At 40.1% G+C, this 23,371-nt stretch overlaps 1 protein-coding gene across 4 annotated transcripts in view; it reads left to right on the forward strand.

Annotated features, from left to right (window-relative positions):
- Nucleotides 1-23,051, forward strand: part of THSD7B (thrombospondin type 1 domain containing 7B) — a 285,500-nt gene extending 262,449 nt beyond the window's left edge. For 3 of the 4 annotated variants that reach the window (XM_061444781.1, XM_061444797.1, XM_061444789.1), the window contains 9 exons: nucleotides 470-587; nucleotides 7,442-7,587; nucleotides 12,698-12,857; nucleotides 13,210-13,383; nucleotides 13,473-13,568; nucleotides 14,657-14,739; nucleotides 16,288-16,480; nucleotides 19,989-20,076; nucleotides 21,883-23,051. In XM_061444781.1, the coding sequence (XP_061300765.1) occupies nucleotides 470-587; nucleotides 7,442-7,587; nucleotides 12,698-12,857; nucleotides 13,210-13,383; nucleotides 13,473-13,568; nucleotides 14,657-14,739; nucleotides 16,288-16,480; nucleotides 19,989-20,076; nucleotides 21,883-21,964 (1,140 nt within the window). In that variant the 3' untranslated portion in view covers nucleotides 21,965-23,051. The remainder of the gene's footprint in view (nucleotides 1-469; nucleotides 588-7,441; nucleotides 7,588-12,697; nucleotides 12,858-13,209; nucleotides 13,384-13,472; nucleotides 13,569-14,656; nucleotides 14,740-16,287; nucleotides 16,481-19,988; nucleotides 20,077-21,882) is intronic. The other variant, XM_061444804.1, reaches the window with a different exon arrangement.
- The last annotated feature ends 320 nt before the right edge of the window (nucleotides 23,052-23,371 follow it).

A 23,371-nucleotide genomic window follows, 5' to 3' on the forward strand; every position in this document is an offset into this window, starting at 1 on the left:
AGAAAGCTGGTGCCTTCTGACCCATGCCAAGACATCTTCTATGAACAGTGGAGAAGTTGAGTTTAGTGATGGGAGCACAGCAGTTGGGTGCTTTGGGTAACAAGAGCATCCCTGGCATGTTAGTGGGTGGTATCACTCTTTGACTGAAATGCATGAGGCATGGCTACCAATCCTGACCATCCCAGTGGCTCTGACAAAGCTGGTGGCCAGGGAGATTGTGCTCTACTAGAAGTTTGGGATTGTCCTTTCAGTGTAAGACGCAAACACTGAGAAACTCTTAGATGTGAAATGCTTCAACACTGAAACTGCTTTCACTGACTGCACCCCTGGGAAAGCACCCTGTAAACTCTCTGGTGTCCCACCAGGGTTGCTGCCAATTTTCGTTGTCTTGACTTGCTGCCCAGCTGTGGCAGGAGGTGGCTGGGGAACCCGGTGGGGCTGACACTTGTATTTCCTTGTCATCTCACAGCTTCGCCTGGAGAAGCCGGTGCAGACGAGCAGTCGGTGCATGGTGGGGTGCACAGTGGACTGCCAGCTCTCAGCGTGGTCAGCCTGGTCTCAGTGCTCCCACACATGTGGCACTGGCGGTGAGTCCCCTTCTGTCCCATTTCCCCCATCCACCTCAGCAAAGCTACACAGATGGGACCTCCAGCCCCAGGAGGACCCTGAGCAGGGGGGGAGAGTGCAGGGATTGCACTGGGGTCCTGAGGTTTTGGGGTTTTTGAACAAAACAGGCTATTTTCAAAGTAGTCTAAAGTGAAAAATGCAATTTAGGAAACAAGTAGACAGGTGTCTGGAGGGTTAATTTATTAATTAATTCAAACTGTCAGAATTCAGTCCTAGGAAACATTAACCCTTGAGACAGAGGGAGTATGTAGAGCTGGGGAGAGTTACAGGGTTCTTAAGAAACAGATAAACATAATTACATCCCATTGAAGAAAAACTGCTAAGTCTACTTTTCATCATTTATTATATGCCTCTGTCTCCATCTTGAACGCACAGGTGCCTTAATAGTTGTATGACTCCAGTAACTTTAGCAAGGTTTTCTAAAGCCAGTAATGCTGACCAGCATACAAAAAGTGAAAGGATTAGGCCTTTTTTTAACTTTATGTGATTTTAAAAACCGTTTCAGTATTGACAGGAGGAAATGCATTGAAAGTTTTATTCAAAATAAGCTTGTGACATTATTTCCCAGGCTTCTGATGTTCAGCAAATGTACAGCTAATGGTCTTTGAGATTCAAGAGCCATAATGTATATTTGAATCAAATTCACTTAAGGTTAAAAAGAAAAAAGCTCTTAACGTCCATAAAGTGATTCCTTCAGATGGATTTCAGAGATCAAAGCATGATACAGAAAAAGCTTAATATTTAGATTAGTGGTGTTCTTTCTTTGCTGAGCTTTTAGCCCTCTTGTAAAGCAGTGCTTTCTTAACAGAAATGAATAATTCATGGACAGCATTTTAACAACAACATACTAGGAGTACTATTAATTCCAAATTTATTTTTTTTTCCCCAAAATCTGTTTTGGAGTGTTAACACTCATGTTGCAGAATTGACTTAAATTAATTCTTTGAGTGTTCAAACACTTAATAAAATAAACAGAGCTGTGTGTGCACAAGCAGGTTGTAACAACTTCTTTTTAGCTCTTAGCATGCTGACTGTATATAATGCCTGAAGTTTATTTTTGTCCTGTGTTCTTACATTGCATAGTTTGCAGAAGGATGTACTCAAGTAAAGGTACATTTTGTATTTGCCTTTGATCCTCAAATGCTTATTTAAAATCTCAAGACCAGTTAAAGGGCCAATGGTTGCCAATACATGCAAGAGGCAGTTAGTTACTTCATGTCCTAAGTCAGAACTGGGCTTCTGCAGAGGAAAACTGGAAACATCTTTGCCCTGCTGAAGCACTCCAGTGAGTGTCGTGGCTGTAGATGCCAAACCTCATTAAGGCTGCTTGAGCCACACAGTCAAGCCCAAGCTGAGCTCAGTCTATGGGTCATCTTCTGATCCTCAAAGTTTGTAACTTCATTACGCTGCTAGCAAGAGAGCTGGCTCATACAATTCACACCATAGATGTGTAGGATTTAAAAGCTGGAGATACTGTTTTCTGAACCTATGGCAGCTAAGCAGCTAGAAAAGCTGTCTTAATAATCACATCATAAAGAAATCAAGGTTTTTTCAGTACTTGTCTATCATTTGAATAGTTTTGCAGGGACCTAAGAGTCTTGAATCACAGCCCAAAGCAGGAGTGTCAATGAAATGAAACTGCTTTGCATCCAGGTAATTCCAAGCACATGGTATATTTTACTGCAGCCCCAGTCCTCATTTGAGTTTTGCTGCAGCAGCTATCAAGCATGGAACTACACTGATCTCAAACATCTGTGATGGAGGGACCTTGGAACCAGTCCTGTGGCCGTGGCCTTTGTGTAGTTCCAACAGCAGAAACACCGTCATTTCAACTTCTTCATTGAGTTCCAGTTGGTTATAAATACTACATGATGGTATTAACAGAAAAGACATTAATTATGTACTCATCTGTAGGTGGTACTTCAAAGATTAATACAGTTAAGGTTTCCTACCCGAAGGTGCATAGACTGCCATACCTTGGATATCACCATGAGTTTCTCACAGGCATTTGTAAGAATAGGATGAAACCTCAAATTAGACAGGGAACAACAAAGGATGACAATAAAATGAGCTGTGGGGATCAGTAAACACTGATTCAGCTTCCCTTTGCCAAATAAGTAATTGTCTGCTATTTGATAAAGCTAAGACGTAGGACTTAGATGCATGGTTCTCAGAAGTAATTCACAGCAAGTCAGTTGTACACACTGTTAATGGCTCTGCTCACAATAATATGCTGCTTTTCTGACTTTTCTTGGAGAGTGTGTGAAGGGCCTGCTGAAGTGCCATAAATGACTTCAAATGGAAACATAATTTAAATATCGTTCAGATCAAAATTTAGTGTTGCAAGATTTATATTTTCCTGTGTTTCTTACCTCAAGCATTGTTACCAGTATTTTTATTCTGTCCATCTCTTCCAATAACTGTTTGCTGTGTTATATTTTAATGGATGGTAGCTCTCTTGCTCAGGTTTTATTTTATCGAACACTGCATTTAAACATGAAGTGGTATGTATGTGGCACTGACAGCTAATATGGCTCTGGTACACAGCAGCCAAAGGCGAATATATTGATTTTTATAAATGATGATGAGTAAAGTAGATCTCTCTTTCCTGCCTGCACTGAGCCTACGGAGATGTATAACTGATATTCGCCTGTTGCAGCTGTAGTTCTGGGCAACATCTGTTCAGGATTCTGGTTAGGGCTTTAGGCTGATGTTGGGTTATATATTAGGGTTCCTTGTATCAGTAGCTGTACTACTATGAAAAGATGTATAGTAATGGATGATTCTCCAACAGCCTGAAAAAAAAGTTACTGGAAAGATGTTTGGCAGGGATAATCCCCAGCAAATTTTATTTCTTTTGTTAAAGCAGATAAATACATAAGGATCCTGAATTTTTCTATGTAAACGTTTTCCAATCCCGTAGCATTTCTCCCATGTTGTCTAACAGGAGTGCTAAATAGTATAAACCCACCTAAACCCATGCTTTGCTACTTGTAAAGCTGACTTCATCAGATAAATTATGGGATTTACCTGCTTTACACAGGGCTGAACACACTGACATGCTTTGCTCAGGCCTCAGAGCTCAGCAGAGACCATTGTGGGTCGCAGAGATGTGCACCCCAACTCCAGACTGATCCATGTAACAGAAATGAGGGGGACAAAGGTGTGTGCAACTAAAAAATTTGGTGGTTTTATTTTTCACTGATTTGTTACTGATTTGGGAAAACATGTTTGGTTTTGGCTTCTGAAGAGGAAATTTTCATGACTTTCACTTGCTACTCAAACTTTGCAAGCTCCATTCTGATGGTGCTGGGACACACTGCTGGAAGAGGGGCCACCAAAACATCTCTCTGAGCTGTGGATGCCCCAGTACCTGCTGGAGGAACTGACAGTGAGAAGCAGATCAAAAGCTCCCTTTGTCACCAGTCCCATTGTTTTGTGACTTGACCAAACCTGACCTCCAAGGCTGTGAAGTAACTTGATCCCTTCTCTAGTCTTGTGGCTGCCTGATAGGGCCATGTTTTATATGATGTGCTTATGCTCATCAAACAGATAATGACATGTCAGCAATTTCAGTGGGATGAACTCTAGCAGGAATTTTAATTGTGTTGGTTTCAGCTGCAACACATCACTTTGTGAGAATAAAACACAAAGACTGACAGGAATTTTTTGGGGGTGAAAATCTTATTCTTCTGATTTCAAAATATGCTCCTATGTTTCTGAGCTGAAATTTCAGCAGCTGATGTAAAACGGAGTTTTAAGTAACCAGCATTAACAACACTAGCCTCTTTTTTTTTTTTTTTCTCCTTTCAAAACTAATGACAAATTTGAGGATATGAAGAGCACTTATTTGCAATTGTTGTGGTTTAAGCCCAGCCAGTAACTCAGAACCACACAGCCACTCACTCACTCCCCTGTCCTTCCTCCCCCAGCTCCCGGTGGGATGGGGAGGAGAATCGAAAGAATGTAACTCCCACGGGTTGAGATAAGAGCAGTCCAGTAACTAAGGTATAACACAGATCACTACTGCTACCACCAGTAATAATAATGATAAGGGAAATAACAAGGGAAGAGAATACAAATGCTCACCACTCACCAACCGATACCCAGCCTGACCGAGCAGTGACCAAGCCCTTTCGGGTAACTGCCCCCCGTTAATATACTGCACATGATGTGCTGTGGTATGGAATACCTCTTTGGCTAGTTTGGGTCAGGTGTCCTGTCTCTGATTCCTCCTGGCTTCCTCTCCTTCCTGGCAGAGCATGAGACTGAGAAAGTCCTTGGTCAGAGTAAACATTACTGAAACAACTAAAACCATCGGTGTTATCAGCGCTGTTCCTAGGCTGAAAGTCAAAACCACAGCACTGCACCAGCTACTAAGAAGCAGAAAAACGAGTCCTACTGCTGAACCCAGGACAGCAATTTTCAGCACACATTTTTGTCTTAATTTTAGTATCATTCAATTCCACAGAGCAGAGGAACCAGAGATGTGGCCAATTCATTGGGAAATCAAAGAAAAATTCACTGGGAAATTAAAGAAAGAACTGGGATTGCTTTGACTCTTGCAGAGTTTGTACTGAAAGCAAATTATTTTCAGATGCACTGAGATTCTTCTTGTTCTCCATAGGCAGCATAAGATAAGTTATTTAAAAAGTAAAACCAGGCAGATTTTCTGCCACTTGAGTAACCACGCACCTAGATAATGTTAGTGGAATGACAAAAAAAATCACAAAGCTTTGAGAAACTCACTGCAGTGACTGTGCAAAGAAAGATTTCAATGAATTTTCTTTCTTCATTGATTTCTTCAAAGTATAGGAAAAAAAGTACTAGACTAAATGAGTCAAGCACCAGCGGACCAGTGTGAATGTAGTGAGTTTAAATGGTTTGGATAACCAACTGTAGGAAAATAGAATGCAAATAAATACGGAATGGTTGTTAATTCTTCTTAAAAGGGAAATTGTGTTTTCTATCCAGTGATCTTCCCATTTACATTTTGCTAGAAAGATGTTAAACAGAGTGTACGAAAGGAAATTATTTCTTTAATTAAAATAGCTTGATGGATGCTTCAGGCATTCAAGTCCCTGTTAATGAAATCAGATCTTTTAACCTTAGGAGACCACCTTTTCCACAGCTGCATTTTTGGGAACTCCTGCCTGGCGGGACGATGAAGCTCCCTGCCCTGGGTGAGCTGCCACAAACAAAAACAACCCAAAACCCCATAGCCACAGGCTTCCCACCATTTCCCAAAGAGCCTTTTCCATTGCTTACCAGTTCTCAGCATTCAGAATTAAGAAGAATCCAGCAAATTGGGTCCATTGCTGGAGAGGAAGAAACAGCTACTTTTGGCCTGTTGGGCAGCAGAGAGCTGCAGTATGCCAGCAGCAGGCTGGGAGATTTTTCTTCCTTGCTCTGACTCCCAGTGAACTGCAGGAGTATCTTACCTTTCCTCCCAGCTGGTGTGATTTTTTTCTATATCTTAATGTATCTGATTCCATGATGGCTGAGTGCACAGTCATGTGGATAAGAGCTTTTATCATCACTTCTGTTACAAACTCCCCAGGTCCAGAGGATTAAAATTGGAAAAGGAATAAGTCTTAAAATTGGTTTAAATGGGTTTAAAAATGGAATTCAATGGGTCAGAGCAAGGGAGCAGCATTCGAATGGTAAGAGAGCTTGCTAAGGTATCCATCAGTAGCTTTTTCAGGTGTGTCTGCTTTGAATTTTTATTTGCTTAAATGTTTTTGGAAACCTTGCTCCATAGGCAGTCATGATGACAGTTATTAGAGATGCACCTTAAACCCAGCTGCAGTATCAGTAATTCAAAAGTGCATGCATAAATAGCTGGGAGAAAGATCTGGGTGGATATTGCAGCCTTCCCACTCCACAAGGATGTTAGATCTCTACCCCACAGACTCCTCTGTACTTCCAATTGCATTGCAGCTGAACAACTGCAAGCCAAATGGGAGAGCTTCACCTCAGGGAGTTAGCAGTTACTGCTTGCCTCTGTCCTGTTGCATGTGTGTGCCGTGTTACCCACACCTTTTATTTACTTTTTAAATGCCTCTCAAATCCATGCCTATGAAAAGTCAAGGCAGAAATTTTATCCTCAGCAGAATCTTCTGCATCCCATTGCATAAGGACTTCTTATTTTTTCACCTTTCTTTTTAATTGGAGCTGGATTCTAATTGAAACATTTTGAGTGAAAACATTCCTCGATGTAAATGGATGGCAAAGGAGACGGAAATGGAATTGCTGTAACTTTAATGAGCATATTCAGTTTTATTATTTCAAAGGTAATAACATAATTGCTTTTTCTATTCAGTGGCTGAAGAAGTTTTCACTAATAATAAATAGGATTTTAATGGGAATGGCAGAAGTGGTTATGGACGGTAATAGCCACTACAATGTCTGCAGTTTTCAAATTAGCCGCATATAATTGCTCATAGAAAGAAAATTTCATTTGTTAAGAATCTCTGGAAACATAATGTTAGAAATGATGCTGCTATTGGAAGTATTTTCTTGTCATATTTAATAATCAGGGTTTAGTCAAATATTTAAATGCTGCATAAACAAGTAATATATTTGGAAAACATATAAAACTGTGTTTTAAAACTGCGTTTGAAAATGTCAGTGACTGCATCATTTAGACTTAGCAATTGCATCCATGTTATCCAAAAAGTCTTCCCAATTCATTGCCGTTTTAACAGATTTTACTAGTGGAAAATGAAGTAGGAATACTGATACATCACAAAATCTGCCTTTCCTTCTTCCTCTGGGTCTCCTTCACTGTGTCCTGTTTTCTTCCCTCACCTAGGCCAGATGGTGCGTGGACGCTCCGTGGTCTTGCAGGCAGAGGGCGAGGGCAGACCCTGCCCGGAGCAACTCACCCAGCACAGGAGCTGCCCAGTGAAGCCTTGCTACAGCTGGCTGCTTGGCCCGTGGTCTCCCTGCAGAGTCCAGGTACGGCTTTCTCCAGCACTCCCTAAAGGCTCCTCAGGTTTCCTGCGGCCAGGGTCAACAACAAAATCATCATTACATAGCACAATCGATTGAGGCTACTGTTCATGGGTCAGAGGTGTCTCTGTGGGCATTGAAGGTGCTGGTAAGATCTGTCAGAAAGCGGGGGAAATTCAGGAGCGGTAAACCTTTGCACCTCATCTTCTAGCCATCAGCAGCGATTTATAGCAATACAGGTTCAAGAACCATGAGCTTATAGAGGTATTAAAGGAGATTTATGGAGTAAATGTGCTTGAGTGAACATAGTCATGGTGACCTATAATTTAATTATATAAAGTAACTCTAACAAGAAAATAGATGCACTAGATTTCAAGAGAGCTTAGCCTGTTTTATCTTTATTCTTTTCCGTTTTGTTTTTTTTTTTTTTAAGTAAAGTACTGTATAGCAGGTCTTTCCTCACAAGGTCTTCAGTACAGTACCATGAGTTACTATATGTAATGCTGTTTTATACTTTCTCCTTAGCCTGGCTATCTTTTTAATGATCTAAGAATGGCTGGATTCAGTTGCAGTGTGTTTTAGCTACACTCAGCACCTCTGCTTGGCACTGGAGCAGTCATTTTTTCACTGCCAGTGATTTGCCTGAGTCTTGAGTTGACTTTTTCTTCCCCTCTGTGTTTCTTCTTTTACCCTTATCTGTTTGATCGCATTTCCAATATTAAAACATATTAGTCAGTAACCCTGTTTAAGCAGAGGTGAATCTTTCACAGTGAGGTTTTTCAGGCAAAGTCCACTTGGGCTTCTTAAAGCTGGGTTTGCTGAGGTGGTGATGAGAGAAGGCTGATTGGGGTGGAAAAGTGGCCTGCCTGGTCCCAGGGGACAAGACTTGTACACAGATATGTGGCTTCTTGTCCACTTTATACCATATAGGACATTGAAGCCAATAATGTACATAGACACATCCCATGTGTTTTCTGCTCTGCCTTCTACAGATGCCTTGAATACCTACATGGTTTCTAGGTGCAGTAGATGGATGTGTAGTGAATACTGCAGGTGGCAAAATAGATACCCAGAACTTTCTCAAGTTTTCACAAATGAAATCTGGAGAATGACAGTCTTTGGACAGTCCAAGATCAGAGAAACAGAAATATATTTGTATTTTATATAACAAAGAACAACTCATTGCAGCCAGGGATATGAATATAGTCCTTGTATGTACTGCACTCAGTATTCATTTATGTATAACATAAATGTAACAAAATGATTACATCAGCTGATGTCCAGCTAACATAAGTAAATTCTGTTAAACATTAGCGAAGAGACCTTCAACCATAGGAACTAATGCAGCTGATAAAAGAATTAGTAGGGAAGCTGAATTAAAGCCTTGGCATACTCCAGATAGATAACGCATCATGCAAATTAAAAGTCTGCACATCCAGAACCCAGTTAAATTTCAGCCCAGAGCAAGTAATCACAGCCTTCCCTAACCCAGATATCATCCCGTGCATTCAGTGGAGGTAGAAACTGTGTCTCTCCTTAAATTACTGTGATGTAGTTTCTCTGCCCTTTGCTTTGTTTTGGAGAGGAGCCATTTTATTCAGGTTCACTTCTCCTTAATGAGGTGCTTAGGAATTAAATGTAGTTCATAAATACAGGGTGATTTATTCCTGTGCTGTACTGGAAAAGAAGCTTAAGCTGACTTTCTAAAGAAAGCTTTCAGAAGCCCTGTTCTCAAGGGTGCTTTGTGAAATAAGGTAAATGCGTACTATGCTAAGGCCAAAATGAGTATTGTGAAAGTGTCGTCCTGTAGCAATATAAACAGGACAAGCAATTACGGAGCTAAAATATTTTTTCCTGTATTATGAGATAACTAAGACTGCTTGTCTTAATTGCAGAAGGACTATTTTATACTAAATTGACTTCATGTGAAAAATTAGAGGTGTCTGCATGTTTAGGAACAGAGCCTACTAAGTGTTCTGTATTGCCGATTTTCACGGTACAGGAATCAGTGCATCGTTCTCCAGGTAATTACACATATCACAGGCACACTTCTGGTGGGCATGGGGCATTTCTGCTGCATTCAGAGGGATGCACAACTTGGGAAGTAGTCAATACACCTAATCTTAAAGGGTTACATTACATTAATCATTTTCCTACTGGAGTTGAAGTGGTTTACCCTGATTAGCTTTAAAAAAAAATAAATCAGCAGTGGCTGACACTGTTCTCAATTTTTCCATTAAGGGAATATAAGTAGCTAGACATTATGAAGCACTTACTGCCTAATGTTCCTAAGAAGACTAAGAATGTAGTCCTTCCTTTGTAATGTGTTTTGAAAGCACTCCCTTAAATGTGGTCACACAACACTTCCTCATTAGAGAAAACTTTTAGCTGATTAAATGCTCATCAACCTGTGAAAGCATTGCTCAATCAACTCTTTACCTAAAAGACTTGTGAACACACATGCACCCTAGTAAAAGCTGAAAAGGGAAGAGTTTTCTTAAAGACACTTCTGGGTAAAGCCTCTCATTAGGACTGTTATCTCTTGCCTTATTAGTGTGTTAAATTTGAAGAGGGTGATCTGAGAGAAGTTTATGTAGATGCTGCTTTATGTTAGTGTATTGCTAAATTCAGAAGATACCTGGCTGTCAGAACACAGACCTGGCATAAACCTTCTCCTTATTTTACCAGTGGTCAGTTGCAGCAAGGAGATGAGAGGTGGAGGCTCCATGAGGTTGCTCTTGGAAGGGCCTATACCTCCAGCCTGTATTTAGGGAACCCAAGGTAGGTTCTGCATTTCCCATAGGGTCAGAGTAGAAACTTTTGCAGCCAAATGGAGGGAATCCCCTCTGGAAGTTAAATCCCCTCACATTTCCTACAAGGAGCTCATGGCTCAAGAAGCAATTGCTGGTTCTAGGCAAATCTGAGATGATCACATCTTCCAAGGAAGAACATTTACAATACAGATTTGATCCCCTGAGTTTTGAATATGTGATCATTACCTTGGCAGTTCCCCTCTGATTAGCAGCTATTCCCTGCATCCTCAGTGTGCTGTTGCAGCAGTGAACTTCCTCTGATTCCATACCTATTAATTAGATCTTCAAATGTATAATTTGGGGGACGTGAATAATTGTGAAGATGATAGTGAAGTTAATGCAGTGCTCCTGTATTGCTTGTGACCTTACCAAATATACCAAAAACCATCTCCTACTGTAAATGACAGGACATTTTTCAGTGCGTTCAGCTGATTGTAAAAACACACTGGTTTTGTGTGATTGTTTGTAAGTTCATGGTTCCTTTTTATTTTTTATTCTGAACATTGGAAAATATGAATGTATTTCCAATATTGCACGATACAAAGAATAATGAAAAATGTTGCATGTGGACTCTTACAGTGAGCAATGCTGCACCTGAAAAAACTACAGTTTTCACATATTTCTGTTTCTATCTCTATATTCGTGTGAATATTTACATATTAATTCATGTATGAATACTTCTATATTGTTTACAAAAGAATAAGTTTCTTTTTAAGAACTCTTTTTGTCCTTTCCAGTCATTTAATCATTCCTTGAGCAACTTCGAGCTGGAAATATACTGCAGTTTGATTAGTGCCCATTTCCCCTGAGAATTTTCTCCACATCATCTTCTAGTTTCCAGTAGCCATTTCTAAGAGCTGTAACCCAATTGACAGCTGCATGAGTTATTCACACACCATTAATTTCAGACCACAATAGAGGTTTCAGTGGTGAAACAGTAATTTAGAACAGTAAGTTACATATTGACTAAAGTGAGACATGGTGTTAAAACCTTTAAATCTGGATACATATTATAAATCTACACCAATACTTCTCTCAAATGCTTTTGATTAGCAACTACTCTAAATCCAGCTAGTTAATGCTCTTATTTCCATTTCATTGTGGCTCTGCAACAGAAGGGATGGGGAGAATTAAAAAGCAGCCAGGTGTGTGCAGGAAAGCCATTCCTGAGATTCCTGCTAGCAAACCCACTGCTGAATGAATGCACTCGGCAGGAGCCATTCTGTTCTGCAGATGAACTCTATTATTTTAAAAGAATCCAATGCCAAGTGATCCAAAGGAGCACTTCCCTTGGTTATATAAAAGCAATGTTTCGTCCTTCTTCTTGAGTTTTATTTACCAAATTTTGCAAAGTGCCATTTCCACAAGGCTTCAGGTGCACGTTTCGTAAAGCATCGCACAAGTTTAAAGTGTGCACCTCAGACATCATTGCAGCTCTGTTTTTCAGATGAGAATGAAACAATTCCAGCATCTGGAAACAGCCTTATTGCTTCAGCTCTTACAGCATCCTGAGCACTGGATCATCACTTTAGCCAAACAATATTGATTTTCCAGTAAAGGAAGTCTTCTTCAGCAAGCAGTTTGGTGTATTATTAAGTATTTCAGAACTGGGGTGACAAGCGTAGAGTGACTCAGATGGAGCCTCTCCTATTGCTTGTTCAAATGTGGGTATAACAGCTGATGGCTCGCTTTGGATGATGTTTTGGTAGAGTATTTGACATGAGTTGTTGATCTGTGTGTACTCCAGAACCAACAGCTCCCTTTAATAAATTGCACAAACAACCTAGTGAGCAATAACCCTTCTGGTCTAACTAAGTGTGCTGGAGAATTTTTGCTGTTGCAGAGTTTAAACTATGTGAGTGCTTCTGTTGGGCCGAATCATCAAAGGATGTGAGCAGAAATGTCCATTCCTTATGGGCAGGCTCTTCTCTTGGCCTCTTCAGAAAAGCCAAAAATTTCTGTGTTTGTGTAATTGGGCATTAATTAAGAATCAGTAAATTCACTAGCTCTAGTAAAAGGTACGAAGGTCTGTCCCCAAAGATGGTATTCTTTCATGGTACCCACCTCTTCTCCAGCTTTGATTACAGCATGCTTTTCTGTGTGGTTCTGCCCTTGCCTCTGAGCTTCTCTAGAGATGTGTACAGAGGAGATCTCCATCTGTCTTCCCATAACTGGGGATACTATTGCAGTCTAAAGACCAAATTTGTATCTTTGAAGTCTTTTTAGGTGGAATCAACTGTGTTTCTTCTGTCATCTGCTAACATCAGCAATGGGCGTCTCTATTCCCTTCTATCATTTTGTAGGGTGGACAGTGTGGAGATGGATTGCAAGTCCGCAACCTCACATGTGTAGTGCATGATGCATCTGTTTCTGCTTCATCTAGACCAGTAGAAAGCGCATTATGTGATGAACTGCCTTTGAAGGAGAGTGTGCTGCAGTTACCATGCACTGTGCCATGCCCAGGTAAAGTCTTTGGAAAGCCAAGATGCCTTTCTGCCTTTATAATTGTCTTGAGATGGCGATGCTTCCATAGCTCTGAGTAGTGTCAACTGTCATAAGAATTTGCACTTAAAGTAAATCAGGTAAATGCTGATCGGGTAAATGCTCAGCCTGCTGTTTCTAGATCACCTGGAAAAGCCTTCTTTTGCTTTTTGAGAAAACGAGATTCCCCATGAAGATAAAATCTGAATATTGCATACCACTAAGCGATAAACTGTGGGTATTTCACTACTAAAGCTGTTGTATGCTTGGATTGTCTTTATCCTTTAAAGCTGAGTCCTTTTGAAAACCTGTGATTTATTTTTATAATGTGCAGGTGACTGCCACCTGACAGAGTGGTCAGAATGGAGCTCCTGCGAGCTCACCTGCATCAATGGCAGGAGCTTTGAGACAATGGGACACCAGTCTCGATCCAGGGCATTTATCCTTCAGTCTCCCAAGAACCAGGAGAGCTGCTCTGGACAAGCAATGGAAACACGGCCTTGCTCAGGTAACATGGCCACAGTGCTGCTTCCTCCCATTAAAGAGTTTATTCTGGTTTTGTTGCAAGGTGAAGACTAACTGGTATTAATATCGCAGGAGGGAAGTGTTATGACTACCTGTGGAAAACCAGCCTATGGCGAGACAACGTACGCACAGTGTGGTGTCAGCGCTCAGATGGAATAAATGTCACAGGTATATCAACAAATTGTCATTCATGCACAATTATGAATAAAAAGTCACCATCGAGGTTCTTCTTGCGCATCAGCTGCTCAGAGGGAAGTTGGACATCCCTCCTAACTCCCCCCCAGAATTTCAGTTCAGATTTGTGTGTAGGAAAGGCAGATGGGATCTCACCAGCCTTGCTGACAGGTCAATGTCACACATGTGTTAACAGTATTTGGGTGAGTTGCCCCTACTGTTGAGTTGGTCATGGAAAGAAATGAGTACACATACATTAAAAGGGCTGCCTGGGCTGGCTTGCCCAGCTGTTAGTGCAACCTTTCTGTGATAGTGGAGAACAGAAGAGAATATCACACCACGTGGTACAGAGCCCAGTTTCTGTACCTCTTCTTCTATTCAACACACAGGTATCTCAAATCTCTCAAACTGTGAGATGTTTGCTGTTGCCGTGACCTACAAATTCTGCCTACACAGGATGAAAAAGGAAATTCATGGTCAGCACTTTGAAGCTCCATGAGAGACTGGCAAAGGCAGTAGGGCTTGCACATGTGTAGGATCTCTCTCAATATGCACAGGGTGAATGGAGAGAGAGTAGAAGTGAAAATGCAGATGTTCTTATCTAGTTCTATTTATAATGACTAGTTAAGATAATAACTAAAGTTTTATGTGCGAATGTTGCTGAGCAGTTAAGAACTCATTAACATGTTTTTATGCCTATAGAACCACAGACTTCCCCAAGTGAGGATGGGCAAAGGCATTATGTGAATTATGTCTTCTTATGTAGATAAGGCATTAATGAGGACACAGAAGTTCTGCATCTAATTCTTGAGTCTGTCCCGAACTTCCTATGTGGCCTGTGGCAAATTGCTTAAATCTGTGTATCTCTGTTCTCCATTAACAAGATGGGTATGATAATAATTCCCTGCCTTGTTAAGGCAAATTAATTAATGCAGTGCCTACAGATATTATGCTAATGTGCTCAATAGGCTAGTATTTAACTATATAAAGCAAGCAAGCAAGCATTTCTTACACTATTGTGATCCAAGTCAAAAACATTTTAAAGCATGCCCTTGAAGTCACTCCATATTTTCTTTTACCAGGAGGGTGTGCACTTCGGACAAAACCTGCGGAAGTTCGGTACTGCAGCCCAGCGTGCACAAAACCGTTCTCTTACTGCACACAGGTAATTGCTCCCTGCAGAATATGGTTGAGAAATTAACACTACAAAATCTATTCAATTAGTCTGTGTATGCATTCCGGGACCTAGAAGATATTTTAGCGTGTCTATGGTACCACCTCGAGGAAGTTGTGGGAATTTCAGTTTGTGGGAATTTTCAGTCACCTGTTTATCTGCATAAACAAGTGATGGAGTATTTATGTGGTGTTACGAGTTTGCTTTTTTTCTGTGGAGGAGCTTTGGAACCTCTTGGTTTAATTTTAATTGAATGCTATTGAACAGTCCTGTAGAAAATGGACTGTTTGAAACTTCTGTAGTAGAAGAGATAAAAGAGTATGTCCTCCCCTGCTCCTCCATGGGCACAGAAAGCCTTCATGAATGTAGGGAAGCTGCAGCATCATGATCCCACAAACTCCATACTGTCTTCTGCAACAGTTGCTGAACTGTGGATCCACTGCCACTTCTTTTCCTCTGAGCAAACACGAGACAAGAGATTATGAATTTCCCTTCCTGCAGTACTGAACTCCAGAGTAAAAGCTTCCCAGAATGCCTTATACATGTCAGTACTGTGATGGAGTATAAAACCTAGAACCCTTAAAGTAGCCAGGGGCAGCTGGGATTTAGATATTTATGTTTTGAAAATAGCCTCCACAGCTCTCAGCTTCAGCTGAGAAATTACAATTGAAACTAGCTCATGGGTAACTGAAAGTGGCTGAGAGGGTGGTCATGGGAGTACTCAGAGCCTACAGGAACGTAAAAATAATGCAAACGTGAATTTATTTGCTGTAAAAACTCTAAATTTAGACTTCACCTTTTCACCAGAAAAGCTCAGGATCATGTCTTTTAACACGTGGGGAACACAGTGGCAACAAAACTGATGTCAAAAGTTAACCTCTTATCACAGAGACTGTAAATCAGTCACCTGTTTGAATCATAAGTGATGCTATCAGACTGTCAGACAGGCATTGTAATTACAAGAACATTAACAAAACAAACAAAAATCTAAAAAAGCTTTTTAAAAGTAGAAGTCCAGAAAATTAATTATCTATTTACCAAACCACAGACTTCTAAGAAACCTCTTGAAGAATCTGCTTATGCTGATCTAGGGCAGTGGATATTTGGCTATATGAAAGCACGCTTCATTTCAGATAGCCCTGTTAAATACTTGAATGGAAATACATGGGTATGGTTTGGGTCTGAAGTGGGATTGGTTTTTGTTTGTCTCTTGTAATGTCCAGCAGGGTCAGTGGGAATTTTTTTACTGAGGATTTTAGATCAAGCCATAGATGCCTCTTAAGCCTGTTAGGATGCAAATTTTTGTATGTTGGGCTTCTCTGTAGTTACCAACTCTTTTTCAACCAGTTCCCCAAATAGACTTTTGCTTTTTTTAGTTGAAAAGGGTTTACAGACACTAGTTCCTGGCTTGGTTGTTTTGGTGGTTAAGTTGCATGTGCAGTATATACCTTGCATTTTCTTTGTGGTATGCCTACAATTTGCACTGTTCTGTGAGAGGATGTTATTTGGTTTAATACTGAATTCCCTTTTATTGCCTAGAGAGGAGTCTGCGGTTGTGAGCGAGGATATACAGAAATAATGAGATCAAATGGTTTCCTGGATTACTGCATGAAGGTACCAGGTTTAGAAGATAAGAAAGCTGATGTTAAGACCATTGCTGGAAAAAATAAACCTGTCAACTCAAAAATGCATGACATTTTCAAAGGATGGTCTATTCAACCTTTTAATCCAGGTGAAAAACTTAAATATGAATGGAATAAATTGTCTTTACAACATTTCTATAGAGGAAAGGTACAAGCTTTGCAGATCATAACATCAGAGATTGTGTCTGTAAGCTGCAGAGAAACCTCCCAGTTTCCAATTTGCATGCCATCTTTCATTTGTTTGTACCTATTCAGAGTAATCACAATCTCTTATGTTGAGAGATAACAAAGACATGATGAAGCAATAATATTTTGCAAAAGTATACTCATATGTGATTTGGGGGGATGCTTAGAACTTTTATCTGATGATGTTTCTAGAAGTAATATGTTTGGACCAGGGAAGACACTGATCACTAGCACTTTAGAAGATTCAGAGCAGAAAGTACTTAAGATTTCATTACAGAAAACATTGGTTGTTTCTTGCCATATTTCAAAAGTGTATGAAAAAAACAGGATAGAAAGTGTAGAGTTTAAAATGTTGAAGAGATTAAAAAACCCCCAAAGCCAAACACAAAAAGCAGGCAAGTTGCTGTGCCCAAGAAGTACATCCCAGGAGGATCTCTGATTTCTACATCATAAAATGCTTCCCAGTTGGAACCAGATACCAGATGTGCCCACACTAGTCCACAGGACTGGTGCTGTAGCTGTAATAGCTGATTGCCATTTTGACTTTTATTTTGAAAAATTAATTTGTTCAAAATACATTTCTAAAATGCAAATAGGACTTTAAAATGAGAGACAACGGTGTCAGGCACATCAAGTTTTACTGAAACATATTAGTTCTCCCCGTATTCATAAACACTGGCAGCACAGTCTTCCCCCTCCTCTGTTACCTGACATTGCATTTGTTTCTTATTAGTTTGTAATGAACATAAGACTTCAGAAAACATGTAACGAATGGTTCTGTTACAGGATTCAGGGAGCCATAATTCTATCTGATATATGTGATCACACTTTGAATGTTACATTTGCATGTTTGATTTGCATACAGTAGTTAACCTTTGCATTGACACTCTTCAAGCTCACAGAGCTCAGTCCAAAGCCTTTTGAAGTTGGCTGGGTTTTGAACAAACCCATCATCCTGAAGCCCATGCAGTTCACAGCAGTTTGAGTCACAGGTTTGGGGTTAATTGCCTTTTTGTCAGCTTCTGTGGCCCTCGATAGGCTGTCTTACTTAGGTGTCACCTCTTCAGCTGGTACCTTTACAGGGTTAGAAAAGGGAGAGAGGTGTAGGTGGATGCTGCAACCTTCTCTTTTTAAATCAGCATTTGAGGTTATAGCTCTGAAAGCTTTTGGTGGGCTTGACCTCAGTGCAGCATCTGTGAGCCAGTGCTCCCCCAGGGACTGCAAGACAGAAATAGGGACTAAGGAGCTTTTACAGAGCATGGTGTTATTTAATTTTAGGGCAGAAATGTTATAGAAGCAATATATGGGGAAGCAATAACCATGCTCCATATGTGCTAATTTTATCACCAACCCCATGGCATCTTGCAGGTAACTCTTCAGTCTGTATCAAGGCTGGTGCTCTTCAAATCACTCCCTTTTGTCTAACTTGACAAGATATGTAATTCCCTTAAACAGGCTCTCAGGCTTACTAGTCTGGAGGTTTGCAACAAAACCAGTTATGCTCTTGTTAGCAGGCCTATGGTGAATGCTCCCTGTATGGATGGCATTTACTGCCCTTCAGTACCATAGCCCTTGACATTTGTGTACGTCTGAGGACTTACATCTGTCAGTAAAAATATACATGCCTTTCTCCAGTGCATTTGTGATTTCCCTTCCTGTTTACAGTTTGGAACACAAATTTTATTATGATTTAATAAGTCTGCTGGTTTTGGTCTTTCAAGAGCTCTGCTGGAAAGCATAGAGCTGATTTTTAATCAGGCTGCTTTTTAACTTTCTTTGCCATACTCTGGGAGGCCACAGTTCAGATACAGAAACTTTTTTCAACATGAGAGGCAATTTAAATAGGATCGTTTAAACTGGAGGATGGCATGGTCCAATGCCTTTATGTTGGGAATTGAGACTATAGCTGCTTTCATAGCAGGCATGGCATATTTTTGTGGCTGTGACAGTTCCTTCACAGGACTGCTAAATGTTTTGTGGCCAGCCCCAGTTGAGAGGGTGAAAAATTTCATAGCTAGACTTCAAAAAAGAGCCCACAACAAAACTAACCCAGACCAAATGAACAGAGCTCTTCTGACATGGGGAATAAGCTCTATGTGTTTTGTGGAGAAGAGAAAATCTGTGAGAGGTACTTGTCTTTTCCACAAAGCCTGGAAGAAAAAAAAGAGAAAGAATGGGATCTGATTAAATATGTTTCTCTTTGAAAAAAATCAGCATTCAGACATCAAATGTAAAACAGTCCTAGGGATTGTCCATGAAGTAACTTCCCACTCGCATGACTGAATTTGAAATGGCCTCTGTCAAATCATGTCTGTGGGCACAGCACAGGTTCGTATTCCTGCCTCCAGTATTAACAGCTCTGTTGACGTGAATCAGCTCAGATTACTGCTGCATGGAAAAAATACCAATGCTTCTCCTCACAAGGAAAGCTGTACTGCCAGAATAAAGCAACAAACAGAAATACTGATCTTATAAAAATTATTAGTACTAAGGATGTATCCAAATACTGTTTTGAGACTTTCTATCAGAAGGAAAAGTTTCAACACACTCAAGCTCACGTTCATGAGGTTCCTGCAAGGGTCACAGAGTGGATCCACTGTCATTGCTGCCCAAATAGTCCTTTCAAGAGCATTACATTGTCTGAAAGCCAGTTATGTCTCTTGCTCCTGTGGCCCGACTAGAGAGCTCTTGCACAACTTGATCCCTCTTACCAACACAAAGCATATTCTTGTTTTTTATTCTAAGCTGAATCTATTCCCATTTGTTGCCCAAGCATTTTTTAGCTCCAAGTAGCTGGTTCAGTTGTGCTTGCTGGTGTTTTTACCCCAGTTGACCCCCAAGTATTTACAGAAAACAATCCCATCCGTTCTCAGTCCTCCTTTCATTAGGCTAAACATATCAGGTGTTCCCCCTGTTTCTGTCTGGGTCAGCTCAATATTGAACCACCTTTGCCAGAACAGCCACTGAAGCTCCTGAGCAATTTACTGCAATTATCTCATGCCCCTGGTCCTTTCCACAGGCAGGAGCCTGGCTGGGTTCTTACGCTGCACCAAAAGCCCAGGCTGCCTGTAATGAACTGCGGGAATTTAGCCAGAGGGGAGATTATAAAATAATGCTGCTTTGGAAAACTGAGGCAAAGAGCTCATTTTAAGTTTTCATTGAGGAAAATCTACACTCATTACCAAAGTTAAGATTTTGTCTTTAAAACAGTTGATTTTTACAGGAATCTTTTGTTTTTTCCTCTCAAAAATGTGGGCTTTATGGGTTATTTCCAGTCAGTCCTTGCTTGTTTCCCATCCAAGATGCTTCTAGTTTTGCTTGTGGGCTGTTTACTTACACTGTTAGGAATTTGTTTATTTTACAATAAAGTTTTTTATTCTTCCTCTGTCATTTTTCCACATCTTCCAACAGATGGTAAACTGAAGATGTGGGTATATGGAGTATCAGCTGGTGGGTTCCTCATCATAGTTTTCCTGATCTTTACATCCTACCTGATGTGGTGAGTATGGCAAGTATTTTGTCCTTAAATAAAAGCTAGTTTGCTTTTATTTAAACAATCCAAAATATATCACAACAGTCTGTGTTGCAGAGCTTTAATTCTCAGGGCTTTATGAAAGCCTTGGATTACTTAACTGCCTTTATTTGGCCCCTGTGTCACAGGAATTTAAAACTCTCAAAATTGTAATGTTAACGGATGTAACTGTGAAGAAGCATGATGGCCATGCAGGGAAAGAATTCTTTTTGGTTATCAATAGAGCCTTATATTTATTCAGACTTCTGCTGGGATTAGAAAGGGCTTTTTATTGTATTCTTAAAAAAAAAAAAAGGATAAAGTAAAACTGAAAAACGGCAAGGAGGCCGATTGGATCAAGGAGCTGGCTTCCGCTCAAGGAAGGACTAAATAGAATAGGGGCATTCAGTTGGAAAATTGTGTTTGACGTGCAAATACAATAGAGATCTATGAAATCATGAATGGAGTAGAAGAGGGTGCTAGGGAATTTTTATTTCCCACAATATCAGAAGTAGGAGGCATCTGATGAAATGATCATTTAAAATAAACAAAAGATTTTATTTTTCACACAGTGCATTATTACCTTTTGAACTTAATGCTGCCGGGGACTGTGCATGCCAGGAAGATAAATGGATTCAAAGACAGCATAACAGTTCATGGGAGATTGGATCTCTTGGTGTTAATTACGGTTTTCTGGATGTGTGCTCTAGCTCAGGAAATCCCTAAATAGGTTTTTTGCTATGAATACATCAGGTGGAAACATGTTCTGTATCTAAAGCTGTGGTTACCAGCCACTGTTAGAGATACGGTACTGGATGTATGGAAGCTCTGCTCTACACCAGTGCATCACTGGTGGTGGGCTTTACTGGTGGGGAGGGGATGTCTACCCTCCTCCAAAGCAGCCGTCACCCCTCGCAGGGGTGGTAGGCCTGGCTTGGCAGAGCTAGTGTTGTGTTATATGGTTCCAGTATTTGGAAAGACACTGCCATTGATGCATCTTGGAGGATAAGAAGGGGACAGTGGCTAGCATCCATGTGTCCTGCAGTGCCTGTAGCTGTCCTTGAAGACCATGGAGCTGGCTTGGTCTTTACTAACATTAATGGTGTAAGCTCTCCCAACCCCTGTCGGATCAGGACAGGCAACCAAAGAGTCACGACCATGGCCTGCCAGCATTACTGCCCTCTTTAATCCAAAATGTGCTTATTCTCACTCATTCTCTTAGTCCTTCTCTCAGCCTCTCTTCAGTTAAAAGCTTAAATAACAGCATTTGGAGTCTGCTTAGGAGTTGCAGCTTCCTTATTTTCCAAGCCATATCGCTACCATCTCTCTGTGGTTTCACAGTGGAGCACACAGAGGATTTTTTGAATTCCATTACATAGTTCTCCATCACTTGAAGGCTGGTGAGGAAGTGTATTTCTCAATAATAATTAATGTTGCTTCAATGCCATGACAAAGAAAAATGAGAATATCCCACTCCTAGACAGTTCATGTTTCAATTTTTCTGCGAGGTGTTCCTTGTTTTGTCAGCTCTGCGAAGACATGGGAAACAAATATGCTTTATTTCCTCTCCAGATGAAGAGCACAGTTGGCTGCCTGTTTTCAGCAGGCTGTGTTCATACCACACATGTAATAGCACAGAAGCAGATCCATGTGGCTTTTTTGGAAGTAGTTACTGTACTGCAAGATAAAATAACCAGCATGGGAAGTTGATTTTTTGATGAAGTTTGGGTTTTAATGGTGTTTCTGAGCTTATTACAGTTTATAATTTTGTCTCCTGAAATATTTTTCTTGCAGCAAAAGAACAAAGCAGCATCAAAGCACTCCTCCACAGCAGAAGCCTCTAACCTTAGCTTATGACGGTGACATTGATATGTAACGTAAAAAAGAAATCCAAATGTAGACATCAACTGCCTTAACTGCTTTCTTTTTTGGAACTCTCCGACTTCTCAGTTTTTTGAGGAATCTCCTGATGTGTAATATACAGGGCAGAACAGAAGTATTGCAAGCTTAGAATTTTGCCACCTCTTTGTTAAAAATAATGGAGTCAAAGACTTGGATCTTGTGAAACTTTTTCTGAGGAGACCAGAACATACATCTCTTCCTGTTGGGCAATGGGAATGAAAAAAAAAAAAGGAGAATCTACAGACATCAAGAGGAATTAGTGAAAAAAAAAAAAAGGCATGACAATCCTGAGGAAAATGTGACATTTACTGTAAATGACAAGTTTGACACAGCATCATTATGCACTATATTAGTGCAGGGTTCTTTATTCTTCACATATTTCAACAATGAGTTTTCTAGTGCTTACATTTCGTTCAAAGACTTTAGAACTGGATCACATATTTTGAGAATCATAAGGAAGAATGAGTTGAAGTGTCTGAAGTTATCAGGTTTTTTAAAGTTTCTTCCTTCTTATCCTGTTTTCTAGTCTGGAATATGATTTTCCTTCATTTCCACCTACAGGACAGAATAAGGATTGTTGTGGAAAAGCATAGGTGGTTTCTTAACCAAGAATATTTTTTAAAGAGTTGAGTAGATAGGTGTTTTGATGAATGGTTAGAGGATTTGGTTGTTTAAAAAGTATTTTAAATTAAATTAAACCATGTAGATGCATTACGGCCAGTCTAAATTGCTATTCAGTTGAATTAATACAAACTCTGCTTTTATATTTAAATTTTCTTATCTGAAATATTTATAAATTCTTTTTTTGAATTTAATTACCTGACCTCATTTAATATGCATCAAACACAGATACAGTTTGTAGAAGGTCTTGCTTTTTTAAATGTTTCAAAACCACTGAGAAGTTACTTGTCTTAAACATCTGGGAACATTTGAAGAGGGTAAGTGTTTATAGTAGTGTGTGTTGCAAGTAAGAAAGTGCCATCTTGTGGTATTGACTTGTATTTATAAACAAATAAAATGCTAAAGAGAGTGAGAAAATTGCTTCTGGTATGTTGAATTAAATATGTGTAAACAACATTCATTATTAGTCTTTGACTGTGTCTGAGGTTAGGCTTGGATTTCAAACAATTCTGGCATATTTTGTGCTGTAGTGATTAGTGAAAGAAATGTAGACAAGTACAAGTTGAGAGAACAGTTGCAGATCTGGAGAATGCTTGGTCTTATTTTTAGCTCAATGCTGTTGCTTATTTCAGTAATCAGAAAGAAGGGAAGAGGGAAGAGAGAAGAGAGAGGAAGAGAAGAGAGGAGAGAAGAAAAAAGGAAAAGAGGAGAGAAGAGAAGAGAAGAGAAGAGAAAGAGAAAAGAGAAGAGAAAAGAGGAT

Source organism: Pezoporus flaviventris, unplaced genomic scaffold (assembly GCF_033815535.1).
Source record: "Pezoporus flaviventris isolate CSIRO_AGI_PZ_B2104156 unplaced genomic scaffold, CSIRO_AGI_Pfla_v1 ptg000001l, whole genome shotgun sequence".
Lineage (NCBI taxonomy): Eukaryota > Metazoa > Chordata > Aves > Psittaciformes > Psittacidae > Pezoporus > Pezoporus flaviventris.